The 17,258-nt window shown below is 37.7% G+C and overlaps 1 protein-coding gene across 1 annotated transcript in view; it reads right to left on the reverse strand.

The window, feature by feature from the left end:
- Positions 1 to 681: 681 nt before the first annotated feature.
- The window catches only part of LOC136874889 (disks large-associated protein 5), a 166,974-nt gene continuing 150,397 nt past the window's right edge, over positions 682 to 17,258 (reverse strand). Inside the window, exon 7 of the mRNA XM_067148594.2 lies at positions 682 to 2,210. Coding sequence (XP_067004695.2) covers positions 2,028 to 2,210 — 183 coding nt within the window. The 3' untranslated portion in view covers positions 682 to 2,027. The remainder of the gene's footprint in view (positions 2,211 to 17,258) is intronic.

The raw sequence follows: 17,258 nt of genomic DNA on the forward strand, positions 1-17,258 counted from the left end.
AACTTTCTTAGGTTTCTAGCTTGGTAAAGAGTTAAAACATTCCACGAACTAATTCTCAAGTCCTTTACACATTTGCCGGCTATTTCTTTTGCAGATTTCGTAACAAGTTTTTTACAGATTGGATTGTCAGCCCAATGCCAATTCCCAGCAATCCTGGAGGGCCAATGTTTTCTTTTGGGGTTCTCCCCCGTAGCTGGTGGATCCCCATTTTAAAGAGCCGGGAACTGGCTTTTTCACCCTCAGACGACTTAACTGTGTACCAGCAGTGTACCCGTTGTCCAGGGACCATGGCGTGGATGTGCATCTATCCGACTTGGTAGGAATAAATGGTATTCCTGTGTTTTATTAGTACACTTCCACTAGCAAGAAGTGAACCCACAGGACCACATACTACCCCTTCGACCCCAAAACTTTAAACTATACCACTGTGAAATTTCAACATTCCAGTTGAAATACCAGGGAAGAAAAAAATTATTGTGTGTTACTTTCTGATCTGCCTATCATTTTCATGATTCATCAGCTTCAGTGACAAACTGCAAGGAAGAATACCAAGGGAAAGGTTTGTAATACAGTATTAAGAGGTGAAAAAGGAAGACTTTATGTCCAGAAACAAGAAAGGTTTAATAATAGAAAGAAATGCCACCCAGGAAACTAAATTTAGGAAATGATGATCAGATTAGGTATAATTAACTTATATTTATTTTTACCAGAAAGGCTACAAAAATATTATTATACAATATCATAAATTAATATGCATGGTATCATTAATAAAATTCAGTTTGGAGCAATGAATCATTCAACAAAAGACATAATATCTAACAAATCGTTAGTATTTACTATGGTCTGATTCTGATGCAATACAAAAATTAATAATATCATGTCAATATGATCAGCAAAATAAAAGAACGTATATCAAGGGTCGGGGAAAATAACATGAAAGTAAACTTTTTGTCATACTCGAGTATCAAGTTCGCAGTGATAGACTGGGCATTGGACCAAGCTCAATTCAGTTAACCACATTTCGAACTTCAGTTATTCACAGCTAAGATTTTGTAACCTTCATTAATTTATTTATTTATTCATTTGATTTTACGAGTTCTAAAGGAAGTTGACTTACCTGTTTCTTTCCCCTGACCCTTCATACACAACCACACCCTCCCTCCTTACACTGTTTTGATAGAACTGCTGTTTGCAGATTAAGTTTACTGTGGTCATAGAAAATCTGTGATATCAAAATGGGCAATATCAAATTTATCTTACTCAAAATATCACAAATTTCTCTTATCAATTTAAGAATGTTACACTAGGAACCAAGACAACACTAATAAGGTCAAATTCTTGATGATGCTTGTTGTTTAAAGGGCCTACCATCTAGGTCATCAGCCGAAGTCAAATTCTTCCATTACATCATTTTCTAAAAATTTTAAATTGTATATTTATCAAGAAGTCCTTTACAGGTGTTAGAAGTAATTATAATGCAAAAATAAACATTTCTTTAACACATATGCACAAAATTTATTTTTAAAATGCTAAAGTAAATTGAATATTACTTCAAAATAGAAGTTCTAAAATAATTCATAAAAGTATTGAGCAATTGAGCATGCAAAAATGATACTATTTCCATTACAAAATAACAATTCATACTATTAAAAGAGTGGCACTTGAAGACATTTTAAACGTTCATATTTAACATATTGCTAAAACATTTTAAAATTGCTGAAAAAATTATATGCTTGTCGCTGGTCAATTACACTATTCAGATTTGGTAACAGTTTATTTCAAGACACAAACATTAAAACAGACAAGAAAATTATTTCCTGCCAAATATGTGCCATAGTCAAACCAATAGTTTTCTGCTAAAATATAAGAAGTGAGAAGTGCAATTATGTAGACTAGCATTAACTTACAATAGGAGGTACTTTATAGCAACTTTCAACTACTGGCAACATTCACAAATCTGTAAAATATATCATCTCCAACTATAATATATATAAAATTTATTTCATCAGAAGATACTGGATTAAAACTTAAACAAGAGCTTCATTCTGCAACTTCAGACGTTCTTGCATTATCTTGCGCCTAAATTCCTCACGAGCCTTACGCGTAGCATCACGTATTGCTAGTTGCTTTTCAGTCAACACAGGTTTAGACAGTACAGGCTTCGAGACAGAACGCCGCTTGCGAACAACCACAGCTGAATCTTCTGTTTTCTGTCACACAAAACGAGTGAAATTATTAATATAGAAGAGAAATAAACAGATTAATGACTGATGATGATGATTATTATTATTATTTACGGAGTGAGACATGAGTCATTCGTCGCTCAAGCAATGAAATACACATTATTTCAGGAAAACTGTGCAATATCAAATTTTCTCAAAGTTGCTCAAATTTATACAAATTTCCCCATTGATGAAATCTTCAACCTGATCAAGTAATTCCCCTCACATCCCTTACTTCAAGATTATTATTATACAATCTTCCTGCAACAGCTGCAGGTTGCCCAGAGACAAAGAGTACCTTAACAATAATGGATACAGATAAAGTAGGTACACAAGATAGTATGAGGTTATATGTAGAAAAATGAGTGATGCACGTCAAACATTTATCTAAGGTCTGCAAGCGTGTTTCTTGAAGATGATGGGCTTCTTGAGAGTAGTAATGGCGCTGTTATAGATGAAATCTCTATTCAGCGCAAAGGTATTACAGAAGTTTAAGAATGTAATGGAACAGATTACAAGGAAAATATAAAAATACTCCTTTCCACACATCCTAAACACATGCTTCAAAAAACAAATGCTGGAAGATTCTCCCTATATATACATATATACAACAAAATGATACTGAAATAAAGCAGTTGGAAAGTACAGTGAGGATTGAAATACCATATGTAGCAAGCCCAATGACACGAAATGATTACACACAGATATGATTCCCTTCACTAGTTTTGTGTATTAACAGAAATTTCAGGACCTCACCATCGACACATCATATTCTGAGATGAATTTATACACTTCAGTAATAAGCAAGTTGGCCATGTGGTTATGGTCATGTAGCTGTAAGTTTGCATTCGAGATATTCTGGGTTCAAATCTCACCATCGGCACTGAAGAGGGTTTTCCTTGGTTTCCCATTTTCACACCAGTTAAGTGCTGGGGCTGTACCATAATAAAGGCCATGGTCACTACATTCCCATCCCTGCGCCGCTGAAAACCTTTGACGTGTTAATGTTATGTTATCCCACTAGAAAATAAGTCATACACTTTACTGAATGAAAATCCACAGCCTGTTTCCAGTCATTTGACCGGGTCAGGGATGGAATGAATGAAGCCCCTATCTAGCGGCGAGGATAGGAAATGTGCCGGCTGCCGAAGCCTGTCGCACTCCTCTGGAGCAATGATAAATGACTGATAGATGAAATTAAATGTGAATGGAGAGTGTTGCTGGAATGAAAGATGACAGGGAAAACCGGAGTACCCGGAGAAAAACCTGTCCCGCCTCCGCTTTGTCCAGCACAAATCTCACATGGAGTGACCGGGATTTGAACCACAGTATCCAGCGGTGAGAGGCCAGCGCGCTGCCGCCTGAGCCACAGAGGCTTCTCATACACATTACTACCAGATCTTTTTATATACAATGATTCTATCGCTTGTTTAAATTATACTTTCACTTTAAGGAAACATACACTGCTTATCTGTGCCTTGAAACAGGGCCATAGGTTATAAAGCACTGTTACCCTCGACAACATGGCCATCGCTATCCATAGGTAACAGACCGCCTACCTAGGTAAGCCTCCTGTAGAAAGTCTGAAATAAAGCACAGATCTCCAACAAGTTACACAGCAAAATACACAAGAGCACAAGGCTACCTTGTATTAACTGTAACGACGAGGATTAAAGCTGACAAGTGACTCAGCCACAGCACAAGAACAGAATAAGTAAATAACACTGGAATAAGAATTGTACACTGGACACAGTCCATCACATGCACATATAGAACTTAACCTCCCCACTCCACTTGGCATGGTGTATTCTGCTTGTCTTGTGTCTGTCAATCAGAAGCGAGAGATTTGTTGTGCTTAGTCTCCAACATAGCTGTTCCTCTTGACACACCTTAAACTATAACATTTGGGTCCATAGCTGCCATGTTCTCATCCATCTGATCATGTTGTTGACACACTCGTGACTTGGGGAAACTTTCCCTGGTTGTTAACAGCTTTCCAAATAGCTCTGTACTTCCCAATCAATGTACGAAGTAAATTACCAGAATCCAATATGGAGACCTTTCAGTGTCTAACGAAACTGCACGAATACATAAATAATAATAACAATGACAACAATAATAATAATAATGACAACAACAACAACAATAATAATAATAATAATAATAATAATAATAATAATAATAATAATAATAATAATAATAATAATAATAATAATGTGGGAGCGTGATATATGTAGGGGAGACCAGGGCTAGTTGTTATACGGGGCAAGCTGTTATATTCCAATTTTACATCAGCCGCCAGTAGTATATCCTCACCCTTCCACCAGATCGTATCACTTGTTGGTCCGGTTGTCCTTTCAATCCCGCCACTCGTGGCATTCAGCCACACAGCGTTTATGTGAGCAAATGTGTATTTTGTGTCTCCGAGTAATTTCTTTGTTAACAGAATATTGTTTCGTAGCTTCTAAGCATCAATAGATTTGGATTCAGTAATTATATTAATAACTCATCAACATTAAGTGACAGTACATTATGGTGTTGATGTAAGCTGCGAAACAAAATGGCGTCACATGGGGCTAGTTGTTACAGTAAGCTGGGAGTAAGTTGTTACACTAACAACTTGCCCCAGACTAGGTTTTAATGCATATGAAGTACATAGGATGCATATAGCTTACATTTTACAGGCAATATGAGGAATTATAAACAGAAGACAGACAGAGGTAGTACGCCAAAAGAGTTGTACATGGAAGTGAGGCGAAGCGAGTGTTCGCTGGTTCGTGTTACCTACGAAAGGCGGCAAAAACATTAAAATTCATTATGACGTTACAGAGACTCTGTAAGAAACTTGAGAAAGGAACGCCTGGTAAGTTTGTTTAGTTTCCATCATTCAGATAATGAAATGAACACATTACAGTAATTCATTCAATCATAGATATGAGAAAATGTTACTTTATTTACAGTGGTAGGATTATAATAATTTTAGGACGTAATTCTATTTTTTCATTTTTCATTGCTCACGTTACATTTTACCATAATCACATTTCCTTAAGAGTTAATACGAATATTTCCCTTTATGTCTACTTTGAGAATTTGGACAGTCCGTTTTGCCTAGTGTAAGATACAAAAGACCTCGTCAAGTCTTCTCTGATTACCAAGAGTCTGATCTTGCAGAATACATACAGAAAGCACCAAAAGTCTCTCGACAAAAGTGGTCCGACGCTTAGCATACCAATATGCTGTGTAAAACAACATGACTATCGCATTTGATTGGAGTGAAACAGAACAATCTTCTTGCGATTGGCTATCGGCATTTTTCAAACGAAAAAGTACGTTGTCTATCTGGACACCACAGGCAACAAGTTTAAGCAGAGCAACAAGTTTTAATAGGCACAACGTGGGAACATTTTTTAAGTTAAGTGTTGTGTATGACCGGTGTAAGTTTCAATGTCACGAAGTGTACAATATGGATGAAACCGCTGTAACAACTGTTCAAAACACAACTAAGATCCTTGCAAGGAAAGGCGTGAAACAAGTTGGTTCTGCGACATCTGCGGAGAAGGGTACCTTAGTTACCATTGCTGTAGCTGTAAGTAGGAGTGGAAATTCAGTGCCACATTTTTCATTTTTTGTTCCCAAGGAAGAACTTCAGAGATCATTTTATCGCTAACGGACCCAAAGGATGAGCAGGATCTGCAAATAAATCAGGATGGATGACAGGTCAAGATTTTCAGTCCTTTTTCATTACTTACTCTAGGGCTACCAAGGAAAAACCAGTTCTTCTGGATAACCATCAGTCTTACCTTGATATTTTAGTCCTCGACCTCACAAAGGAAAATGTTGAGGCATTGCTTTCCTTTCCACTGCACACATCTCGCAAACTACAGCCCTTGGATTGATCTGTTTTCAGACCTTTCAAGAAGTTTGTGAGCTGTGCTTCTGACCCAAAGCTGTCACTCATAACATCAAATCTGGGTTCCTAGTTACAGGCATCTGGCCCTTTAACAGCCAGATCTATTCAGAGGGTGATTTCTTGCCTTTGCTGTAACTGATCGTCCACTCAAAGAAACCAACAGAGATCAGTGTTGTGGGGATCTTGATTCTTTATTGCCAATTTTGAACAGCTATGTATGCAGCGACCCTTCTGCATTGTTTCCTATACCAGGACCATCTTCAACTACTCTTCACGTAAGTCCAGAAGAATTCAGGCCATTTCCTAAGGCAGGAACTCGTAAGACTGCACATAAGCGGAAGACAAGGGGAAGTGCCATTTTGACAGACACTCCGGTAAAAGCAGCGTTACAAGTGGAGGCAGAAAAGCATGAATCCAGCAAGCGGCGCAACTTGTTCACAGAGGGACATACAAAAAGTGGAACGTGGCAAAAAGATCAGGAAAACCATCCGGAGAACTGAATCATCGGAGGAAGAAGGCGACTGCTTTTGTATTGAGTGTGCTGAGCCTTACTCCCTCTCTAGGCCACCAACAAAATGGCTTCAGTGTACTCGATGCCACCAATGGGCACATGACCATTGTGCCAAATTCGACAAGTTCTAATATTTATTTTTTTATTTTTTTACAATTTGCTTTACGTCGCACTGACACAGATAGGTCTTACGGCGACAATGGGACAGGGACGAGCTAGGAATGGGAAGGAAGCGGCCGTGGCCTTAATTAAGGTACAGCCCCAGCATTTGCCTAATGTGAAAATGGGAAATCACGGAAAACCATCTTCAGGGCTGCCGACAGTGGGGTTCGAACCCACTATCTTCCACATACTGGATACAGTTCTATATCTGTGTGAACTGCAACTATGGTGATGACTTCGAGTGCAAGTCTTTTATATTCTTTGAAGATTGAAGTTTCCTTATACGGTGAATATTTTAAAATTATGATATTTTATGTATTTTATCTATATCGTGAAGAACTTGGCATATTAACCTATTTGTTATTGTTCTGTATATTATCTAAAATTAACTTTATGTGGAATACATAACCTCTCCTGGCACTGAAAAGGACAGTGAAATGGACAAAGATTGGAAGAAGAAAAATACTTTTAGATGTGCTACCTGGAATGTACAAGGTATCTCACACAAAGATGACCAGCTGGACGACATTCTTGCAAAAAAAGACATTTTAATTGCAGCAATTTCAGAAACAAAAAGAAAGCTTCAGGGATCAAAAGAGACAGTAAATTATTTACAGTTTTACAGTGGGGTTGACAGAGATACTAGAGCACAGGCGGGTGTACTGCTCATGGTACACAAAAGATTAAGATCAACAATTGATAACTACACTTTTTGGAATGAAAGGATTATCCAATTAAGACAAACTATTCAGGGGTTATCTTACAGTTATAGGGGTATACGCTCCAGTGGAGGGCAATTCAAACGAAAGTGATGGGTTCTATAATGATCTGCAAAATATAGTCAATAAAATTAACAAACAAGATATGCTACTATTACTGGGAGACTTCAATGCCAGAGTTGGTAATGAGAAAATTCAGAATCACATCGGAATCCACGGAGAAACAACCCGTAATAACAATGGAACGAAATTAATAGATTTCACTGTCTTCAATCAGTTAAAGATTATGAACACAGTGTTCCCACAGAAGGACACCCACAAGTATACGTGGTCTGCACGAAATCAGAAATCGATTATAGATTATATAATTTGTAATGGTAAATTGGCAGATTTAGTCTTGGATACAAGAGTCTATCGAGGCCCTGAATTGGAAACTGATCACTATCTATTAGTAGCACCTATTCGTCTGAGGCCTACATGGTATAAAAGAAACACACAAACAACACAAGAAATTAAAACTTCTTATAAGGTTAACCTATTAAGAGACCCCAGTATAAAATGGCTGTACCAGAACAGACTTAATGAACTTACACAGATGACACCAGTTAGCGACAATGTGGAACTGGAGTGGTCTAATTTGTGTTCAATTTTAAAGCAGTCTGCTTTTGAGAGTTTGGGAGTTAAGAAAAAATGGCAGAGGAAAAAGGGTTTAAGAATCTGGGATGAAGAGATTGAAAAGGTTATTTCAGACAAAAGAAATGCTTATAAAAAATTTTTTTCAACTGGCAAATTAGAAGATAAAATAGAGTATCATCACAAGAGAGCAATAGCAAAAAGGGAAGTGCGGAAAAAGCACAGAAAGAGTTGAGAAAACTTTGTTTCACAAATGGAGACTGATATAACAAGACCACAACCACAGACCTATAAAATACTCAAGAAACTAAATAATGATGTAAAAGAAGACATACGCATTAACGCAATACCTCTAACAGAGTGGCTCATTTATTTTTGGAACCTTTGGAGAGGTTCAAATATTGAGCCATTTCTTCTGCCAACATCTCTTAACAAGTCTTCGGAAACCATTACACTCTAAGAACTGGAGCTAATACTCAGAAAACTTAGAAATGGAAAAGCATCTGGAGAAGATTCAATAAATGCAGAATTATTCAAGTATTCCAGTGACATCTTCAAGCAAAGATTTCTCAAATTCATCAATTTAATTTGGAATGGCAACAGACCACCAGAGAATTGGCAAAAAGCTATAGTTATTCCTCTTCATAAGAAGGGCAGTGTGAAAGATTGTGGAAATTACAGAGGGATAAGTATACTCAACTCAGGTTACAAAATTTACTCAAATATTGTCAGAGAAAAATTATTCAGGTATTATGAAAATGTGATTGGAAATGAACAACATGGATTTCGAAAGGGACGCTCATGTGCTGATGCTTACTTTACCTTGAAAATCTTAGTCGAAAAACGCAGGGAATTTAACTTGGAAACTCACATAGCATTTGTTGATTTTAAGAAAGCCTTTGACCTAGTTAATAGGAACAGACTTCTTAATATCTTAGCAGAAGATAATGTCCCACAACAGTTAATAGATAACATATACAACATGTACAGTGACAACCTTATTGCAATAAAGTTAGGTAATCATCAGACTGAATGGAAACCGATCAGCAGAGGTGTGAGACAAGGTTGTGGACTTTCTCCTTTGTTGTTCATAATCTATATGAACAATGTAATACAGGAATGGAGGCATGAAAGGCATGGATCAATCCCAGTCAGCAGATATCTCACACATCTAGATGCCATACTCTTTGCTGATGATTAGAGTTTGTGATTTTTAGCATTTGCGATAAATGCGAAATATGCCGAAACTTTGTCAGTGTATGTGCCTTCATCTTATATGACCTGTACGGGTAGTTTTTAGCGATTTCGAATTCGTGATAAAATGCGAAATTATAGAATTTATGCGAAATAGATGCGAAATTCTCAGTTTTGTACGAAATAAACATATATTTTTAAAAACTATGCATTTTTCTTAAAAATAAGATATAAGTTAAATGTTGTTATTTATTTCAGGAGAAATAATTATTACGGCGCCCATTGCGATCGTAAAGTGGTAACATGCTTTGACGGACACTTCCGTCTTGGTGCACGGAACATCTATAAGTTCATTATCGCAGTTAGCTGGTCGGAGAGATTTATTCTCTTTGTTTTGCAGCCTAACCGATTGATGTCAAATGATACCTGAAGCTATTTTCTCTGTGTAAATAGTTACTCTGAGCTGAAATACGGAAAATAAAAAGCACCTCATTTTGCCGCTCGTTGTAAACAATCATGGTGGCATCCAAGCGCGGCATGGATGAGTTTATTCATAACTGGCTTGAAAATAGTGATGTTGAAAGTGGAAAAGATTCTCTGGAGAGTGAAAATACTTCTTCAAATGACAGTGATGAAAGTGATTCCGATTTCAGTTCCGAGATGATAGTGCCAATTAAAACTACGTGACAAAACCAGAATGCAACAAGAGCGAGTGAGAAGTCTAGTTTTTTTTTTTTTTTACGTCGCACCGACACAGATAGGTCTTATCGCGACGATGGGACAGGAAAGGCCTAGGAATGGGAAGGAAGCTATTTTTTTTTGCTAGGGGCTTTACGTCGCACCGACACAGATAGGTCTTATGGCGACGATGGGACAGGAAAGGCCTAGGAGTTGGAAGGAAGCGGCCGTGGCCTTAATTAAGGTACAGCCCCAGCATTTGCCTGGTGTGAAAATGGGAAACCACGGAAAACCATCTTCAGGGCTGCCGATAGTGGGATTCAAACCTACTATCTCCCGGATGCAAGCTCACAGCCACGCGCCTCTACGCGCACGGCCAACTCGCCCGGTGGGAAGGAAGCGGCCGTGGCCTTAATTACGATACAGTCCCAGCACTTGCCTGGTGTGAAAATGGGAAACCACGGAAAATCATCTTCAGGGCTCTCGACAGTGGGGTTCGAACCCACTATCTCCTGGATGCGAGCTCACAGCTGCGCGCTCCTAAGCGCACGGCCAACTCGCCCGTTGAGAAGTCTAGTAAAATGATACTTGGAATTATGATCTTGTTGACAATAAGCCTCTTTCTGTAACGTGTAAACCAGTTTTTGAAATTCACTCTATAGTGAGGAGGGGGTTGGGTAATAATCCGAAAGAAATGGACTTAGGGAATGAATTTCTAACCCCACAGTTCTGGGATCACGTTACTAAGGAAACCAATACCTATCCCTCTACATTTCTTGCTAATTTATCTGCTTCCCTTGAAACCAGTAATACTTACGAACAAAAACATTGGTTTCCTGTTACTATAGACGAGCTAAAAGCTCATTTTGCTTTGTGTATTCTGATGTAGCCTATGTGATTAATCAAATTTATGTTAAAGTGACGAAAAATAAATAGTATGTAGGCCTAAGGGAATATTTCCTTTCACAAGTAATGGCAGGCCAAAGGGGTAAATCATTCAATGTGTGGAATTTCTTTCACTGGCTCAAGAGCACTGCAAAGACCAGTCAATCAAACAGCAAATACACTTTCAAGCACCACGTTCATTCTCTTTGTGTGTTGACCCTTGATCTTAGTCGGTTATTCTTGACATTGGTGTTGAGTAGTAGTTCTGTTTAAAAGTACGGTAGCGATTTATTTTATTGTCTGTTAGCCATGGGTAGAAGCGAAGTGACGATCAAACAGCATGCCGAAAGTCACAAATCGGGACATTTTTATGTAAGGATACAGATGGCCTATATTGATGTGCCGACTCTACAATCAAAAACTTGAAGAAGAAAAAAAGTTTTGCAAGCTTTCCTTTGCCTTGGCAGCACTTCTGTGCATTTGGGCCTCTACGGACAGTGTCAATGTAGAGTTTTTTTTTTTAGCAAGTACAACATAATTGTAACTGATAGGCGGTCTCAAATGAAGGAGGATACCTTTTAAATAATTGACATGTTGTACTTAAATCATCATTGAAATCCCTCTTCCTCGTAGGTGTGTTGTACTGTGATAAATAAATACATTCAGAATAGTATTTTTCACTTTGAAATTGTGTTTGTAAATTTGAAAATAAGCATATTCCTCTGTGTGTTCGTTAATACTTCTTGCAGTCTTAAGTTGATGTTTGTCTTATTTTCCATAGTGAATACAAAACTGCACGACGAGCAATGTGTGATTAAACAGTATGATTTTACTCCCAACTGTTGTGTGTGCAATTTAGCAAATTATGCCTATTTTTAACCAATTTGCTACAAAATGCTAAATTTGAGAAGTTTAGATGCTACAAAACGCTAAATTTGAAAATCAAAACGCTAAATCACTGATTTTTAAATGCTATAAACCACGAACTCTACTGATGATGTTGCATTGGTAGCATCATCAGAAGATGATCTTCAGTGGTCAGTATTTAATCTCCAGAAAGTCTCTTCAAAATTCGACATGATCATTTCACCACAAAAGAGCAAAATAATGGCCTTTAAGGGGAAGGACCCTATCCCGAGTAAAATCTGTTTAGATAATAAAATTTTGGAAAGAGTCAACGAATTCAATTATCTGGGATACAATTTATCTTACCAAGGGGAAATTGATATCTCTGCAAAAATAACCAAATTTACCCGAACAACAGGAATCATAAATCATATCATGAAGCCATCTCTTGTCCAAAAACACACTCGCTTACGTCTTTATAACACTTTAGCCAGACCAACGCTTTGCTACGGCAGTGAGGCATGGACAATAAGAACTCAAGACTTTTCCAGAATTACAGCACGTGAAATAACATTCATGCGCAGAACAATAGGCTATACGAATTGGGATCGTATAAGAAATGAAGATCTGCATAAGGGACTGAATGTGAAATCAGTAATCAATTACATCTATGATTACCAAGAAAACTGGAAACGTCATGTTCTAAGGATGGAATCTGGAACACTACCAAAGGAGATCCTACGCTATCAACCAAGAGGACAGAGATCTATAGGACGTCCAATGAAGCGATGGAAAGAAAATGCAAGACCGTAACAGGCCACATGGCCCAGTACTTGGAAGGATGATGATGATGATGATGATGATTATGACATAACCTCTCCTGCCCAAAGGCCAACCTCACCTTCCCGAGATGAAAAACCTGTTCCCAGCCCTGTTGACAGAGTCACGGCAGTATAACCGTTACATCCATTATGGAGGAAATGCTGTGATTTCAGCTAGTCCATTAGCTGAGAGGTGGCAGCCCCACCAATGGTCTTACTTCCTTCAGGCTAGCAACCCGTCGGAAGGACATTTGATTGCTTTCAAGTCTTGCAAAAGTAAAATGCAAGACCGTAACGGGTCACATGGCCCAATACTTGGAAGGAAGATGATGATGATGATGATAATAATAATAATAATAATAATAATAATCATAATCATCAATCTCCCACTCCAGTCACCCAGGTGTGGCTGTATCCATAATAAATAAATAATTAATATATTTAGGGTGTGTGTACTGTTTTCAAACCCCTGTAACAACAAGCCCCATATAGTGTAACAACATGCCCCATAGTAGTGCAAGTTGTTACACTACACATACCGACAAATAATTGCAAAATGCAGATAAATATACGGCTTAATGACTGTAAAAAATTGTTTAATTTAACCTGAAGGGCAGTAATAACGTATTACGTAGGTATTCATATGCCACGTATGGTATGTGGGAAGTTAAACATTATTTTTAAAAATTGTAACAACAAACCCTGGTCTCCCCTACTATCACATCTCGATATGAACTCTTTTTGGAAAAAAATGTATATCTACACTTTGTTTCATGAATCCTATTAACTGAAATCATTTACAACACTTAACAGTATTGTACTTATTACACATGACTCTTGTCATGATCACTGGAAGGACATTCCAGGAATCATTAATGAACAAGGGGAATATATACATGCGAGGACTTACATAAGGAAGAAATATTAAATTAGCAGTATTAAAGGGAGTTGAATATAAGGAGAATGTCCAGATAGAGGAAGCAACTAATAATGGTGACTTACTGAAATTTATCTATGATAATGAAGCCATTTACAAACAGAAACAAAAGTTGAAAGCTATAAAAGCAGCTGGGATTGATAAGATTTTGGGGGATATATTTGTTATGCAGCAATGATGGTGGGCTTTGGAACTAAATGTAATTCCGGAGGTAAAATCGTCCCCAATTCCGATCTCCGGCTGTGGTCAGGGACAAAGCGTGGAAGAAACACAAGAAATATTATCTTAGGAACTTGGAATATACGATCTCTCAACATTTATGGTAAACTAGAGAACTTTTAAAAAAGGATGGCTAAACATGACAGACATATTAGGAGTGAGTGAAATAAAGTGGCCTGGGAAGGGGGACTTTTGGAGTGATAACTTTAGAATTACAGTGGAATTCCATTAGTCCGGCATCCAACAGTCCGGAACACCCGATGGTCCAGCACCATTCCAGGATTTTTTTTAATTTAAATTTTACGTTTGTGAGAGTTAAAGCGCATGACACGGTTCGAAACCATCCGGAAGTGTCCACTACGCGTCTGCTACTGTTAGACACAATCGGCATTGTTGGCTGTCACTTTTTGCTATAGTATTTTTTTCTTGCGATCTAGGATCCGTATTACAGTAGTGCAGTGAACATACATATCAAAGTGCCCCGTGGAAGTTTTCTTGGTTATTTAAGCAGTGACAATGTTTTCGAAACCAAAACCTCCTTCAAGTTCCAAATCAGGAGAAAAACTTAAGCACATCACTCTGACCATCAACCAGAAACTGGAAATCACAACGCCTGGAGAAAGGTGAGAATAGAAATATTTTGATGAATGAATTTAATATTAGCTCGTCAACCATTTAAGACATAAAAAAACAAAAGGATGAACTAATGAAATTTGCTTCTCAGTCGGTAACTGAAAAATTGGCTTCCAGACAAACATAAAAAAAAAAAAAGAACAATATTATTAGATAACTTATTGTACAAATGGTTCAGTGCATTACGCTCCGAAAGAAAGCCGGTAACAGGGCCAATGATTATTGAAAGGGCAAAGAAATTTGGACAAGGCTTAGGTGTTGCAGAAAGTGAATGCAATTTTTCTGATGGTTGGCTCAGAAACTTTAAGTTTCGGCATGGAATTCGAAGACTTGATGTAACCGGAGAGACACTTTCAGCAAACCAAGATTCAGCAGAAAAATACAAAGATGAGTTTGAGGAAATAATCGCAGTTAATAATCTAACAGCTGATCAGATTTATAATGCTGATGAAACAGGCCTACTGTGGCAGTGCTTACCAACATCTATTCTAGCTGCGGAAGATGAAAAGGCGGCTAAAGGATTTTAAAATAACAAAGACAGATTGACAGTTCTGCTACGTGCTAATGCATCTGGAAGCCATTGAATAACTTCTTTTGTAATTGGTAAATCTAGAAAACCTTGGGCATTTAAAAATGTTACGAGCTTGCCTGTTCATTATGATGCTCAATCAAATTCATGGATGACCGCCACCCTATTCAAAGACTGGTTCCTTCATCATTTTGTGCCACAAGTCAAAGAAAGCTTCAAGAACCATGGTCTACCAGAAGACAGCAAAGCCATCCTTCTTTTGGACAAACTGTAAAGCACATCCACCCGTAGCTGAGTTAGTTTCTGGAAATACATTTGCTACACTTCTGTCACCTAATGTTACGTCACTGATTCAGCCAATGAATCAAGGGGTAATCCAGAACTTTAAATGTTTTTATAGGAATTCTTTCGTTCGCAGCCTGTTAAACGCTGAGTGCGATGTACCTGAATTTCAAAACAAAATTTAACTTACAAGATGCTGTCTATGCTGTCGCAATGTCCTGGGCTCAAGCAAAAACAGTTACTTTACAACGGTGCTGGGGAAAACTTTGGCAAACTGCGGATCCTACATTTGATTCAACACCACAGACTGTTGAGGAGGAACATCCCGAATCAGTATCTGAAGTTTTGGATGTTGTAAGAAGTGTAACCAACAATAATCCTTTGGATAACGTATCTGAAGAGGAACTCGCGGAGTGGATTCAAATGGATAACAATGAACCTACCGAGCAGGAGCTAACCGAAAAGGACATTATCCAAAGTGTATTAAACCCTCAACCTATACATAATCTTGAAGGGAGATGAGGAAACCAAAGAAAAGGAGAGAATCAGCTGGGCAGAAGCCACAGAGTCCCTAAATAAATTCATCACTTTTGCTGAGTGTAATACTAATTATAATGCCACTGAACTTATTGATTTACATATCATAAGAAATAACTTTTATGACAAGTGACAACGATCTCAAAAACAAAAAGATATTCAAGACATTTTAAATCACACTAAAATATTGTATATTACATGTATGTAAAATGAATGTGTTGAATGAAAATTTGGTGCTGCCCTAATTTTGAGCTATAGTTATTAAACTAATGATTCTGCTGATCAACATTTTACTGCAAAATGCCTACAGCTGTTTTTGCTGTACGCCTTAACCTATATCGTAGTAAGAGGTACCGCTCGATAGTCTGGCATTTTCGGTAATACGGCACCGGGCCGGTCCCGAACGTGCCGGATTATCGGACTTCTACTGTATATACTCTGGAGAAAAAGGAAGCCATGCAGATGAAGGAATAGTATTAAGTACAAACGTAGGTGTACGAGTTCCGAGCTATGTACAATGCAGTGATAAAATAATTATGGTGAGAATAGAAAATGAACCAGTTGACATGATAATACAGGTGTACATGCCAACAACGAATCATTCAGATAAAGAAGTAGACCAGGTATATGATCAGTTAGAGGAGTTGATGGATACGATTAAGGACAACGAGAACATCAGTTTTCTTGGAGTCTGGAACGCTTCTGTTGGTGAAGGAGAAGACTGGAAGACTGGAGGTCAGTATGGTCTTGGAGTAAGAAATGATAGAGGACAACTAATAGACTTTTGTAAAGCAAAAGAACTAATAATTACAAACACCTTGTTCAAACAGCCCAAGAGAAGAAGGTACACTTGGACTGCACCTGGAGATAAAGCGATATATCAAATAGATTATATTATGGTAAGGGAAAGATACCACAACCAAGTCAAACAATGCAAAAGTTATCCAGGGGCTGATGTAGCGAGTGACCACAACTTAGTATTGTTAAAATCTGATTTAAGACTAAGAAAGAAGAGGAAGAACGTGGAAAAATATTGCAGATATGTCAGGAAACTAAAACAAGCAGAATCAAGGAAAATTATCAAACACTGGTAAAACAGAACGTCGCAGAAATACCCAATGGTACAATAAATTAGAAATGGATGGGCCTTAAACACTATCGTAGAAGCTACAAATCAGGCAATAGGGAAAACGACAAAACAAGCATGAGAACCATGGTTTACAGATTACGTGCCTGAAATTCTAGAGGAAAGGAGGAAATTTAAAAACTCAAAGAGTGAAGAAGGAATCAGAAACTATAAAAGACTCCGAAACCTAGCCAACAGAGAAGCAAAGAAGGCTAAGGAAGAATATATAATGAGACAATGCAAAAAAATAGAAGAAAGAATGGAGAAAGGAAACATGGAAACTGCTTATAAATTGATTAAGAAACAATTCAGAACAGCATATTAAGTGAAAATGGGAAACTGTTGTCTGAGAGTAAAGAAGTGGGAGAAAGACAGAAGCGATATACAGAAACATTATATGACATTAGATGACAG

This window comes from Anabrus simplex, chromosome 5 (assembly GCF_040414725.1).
Source record: "Anabrus simplex isolate iqAnaSimp1 chromosome 5, ASM4041472v1, whole genome shotgun sequence".
Classification (NCBI taxonomy): Eukaryota; Metazoa; Arthropoda; class Insecta; order Orthoptera; family Tettigoniidae; genus Anabrus; species Anabrus simplex.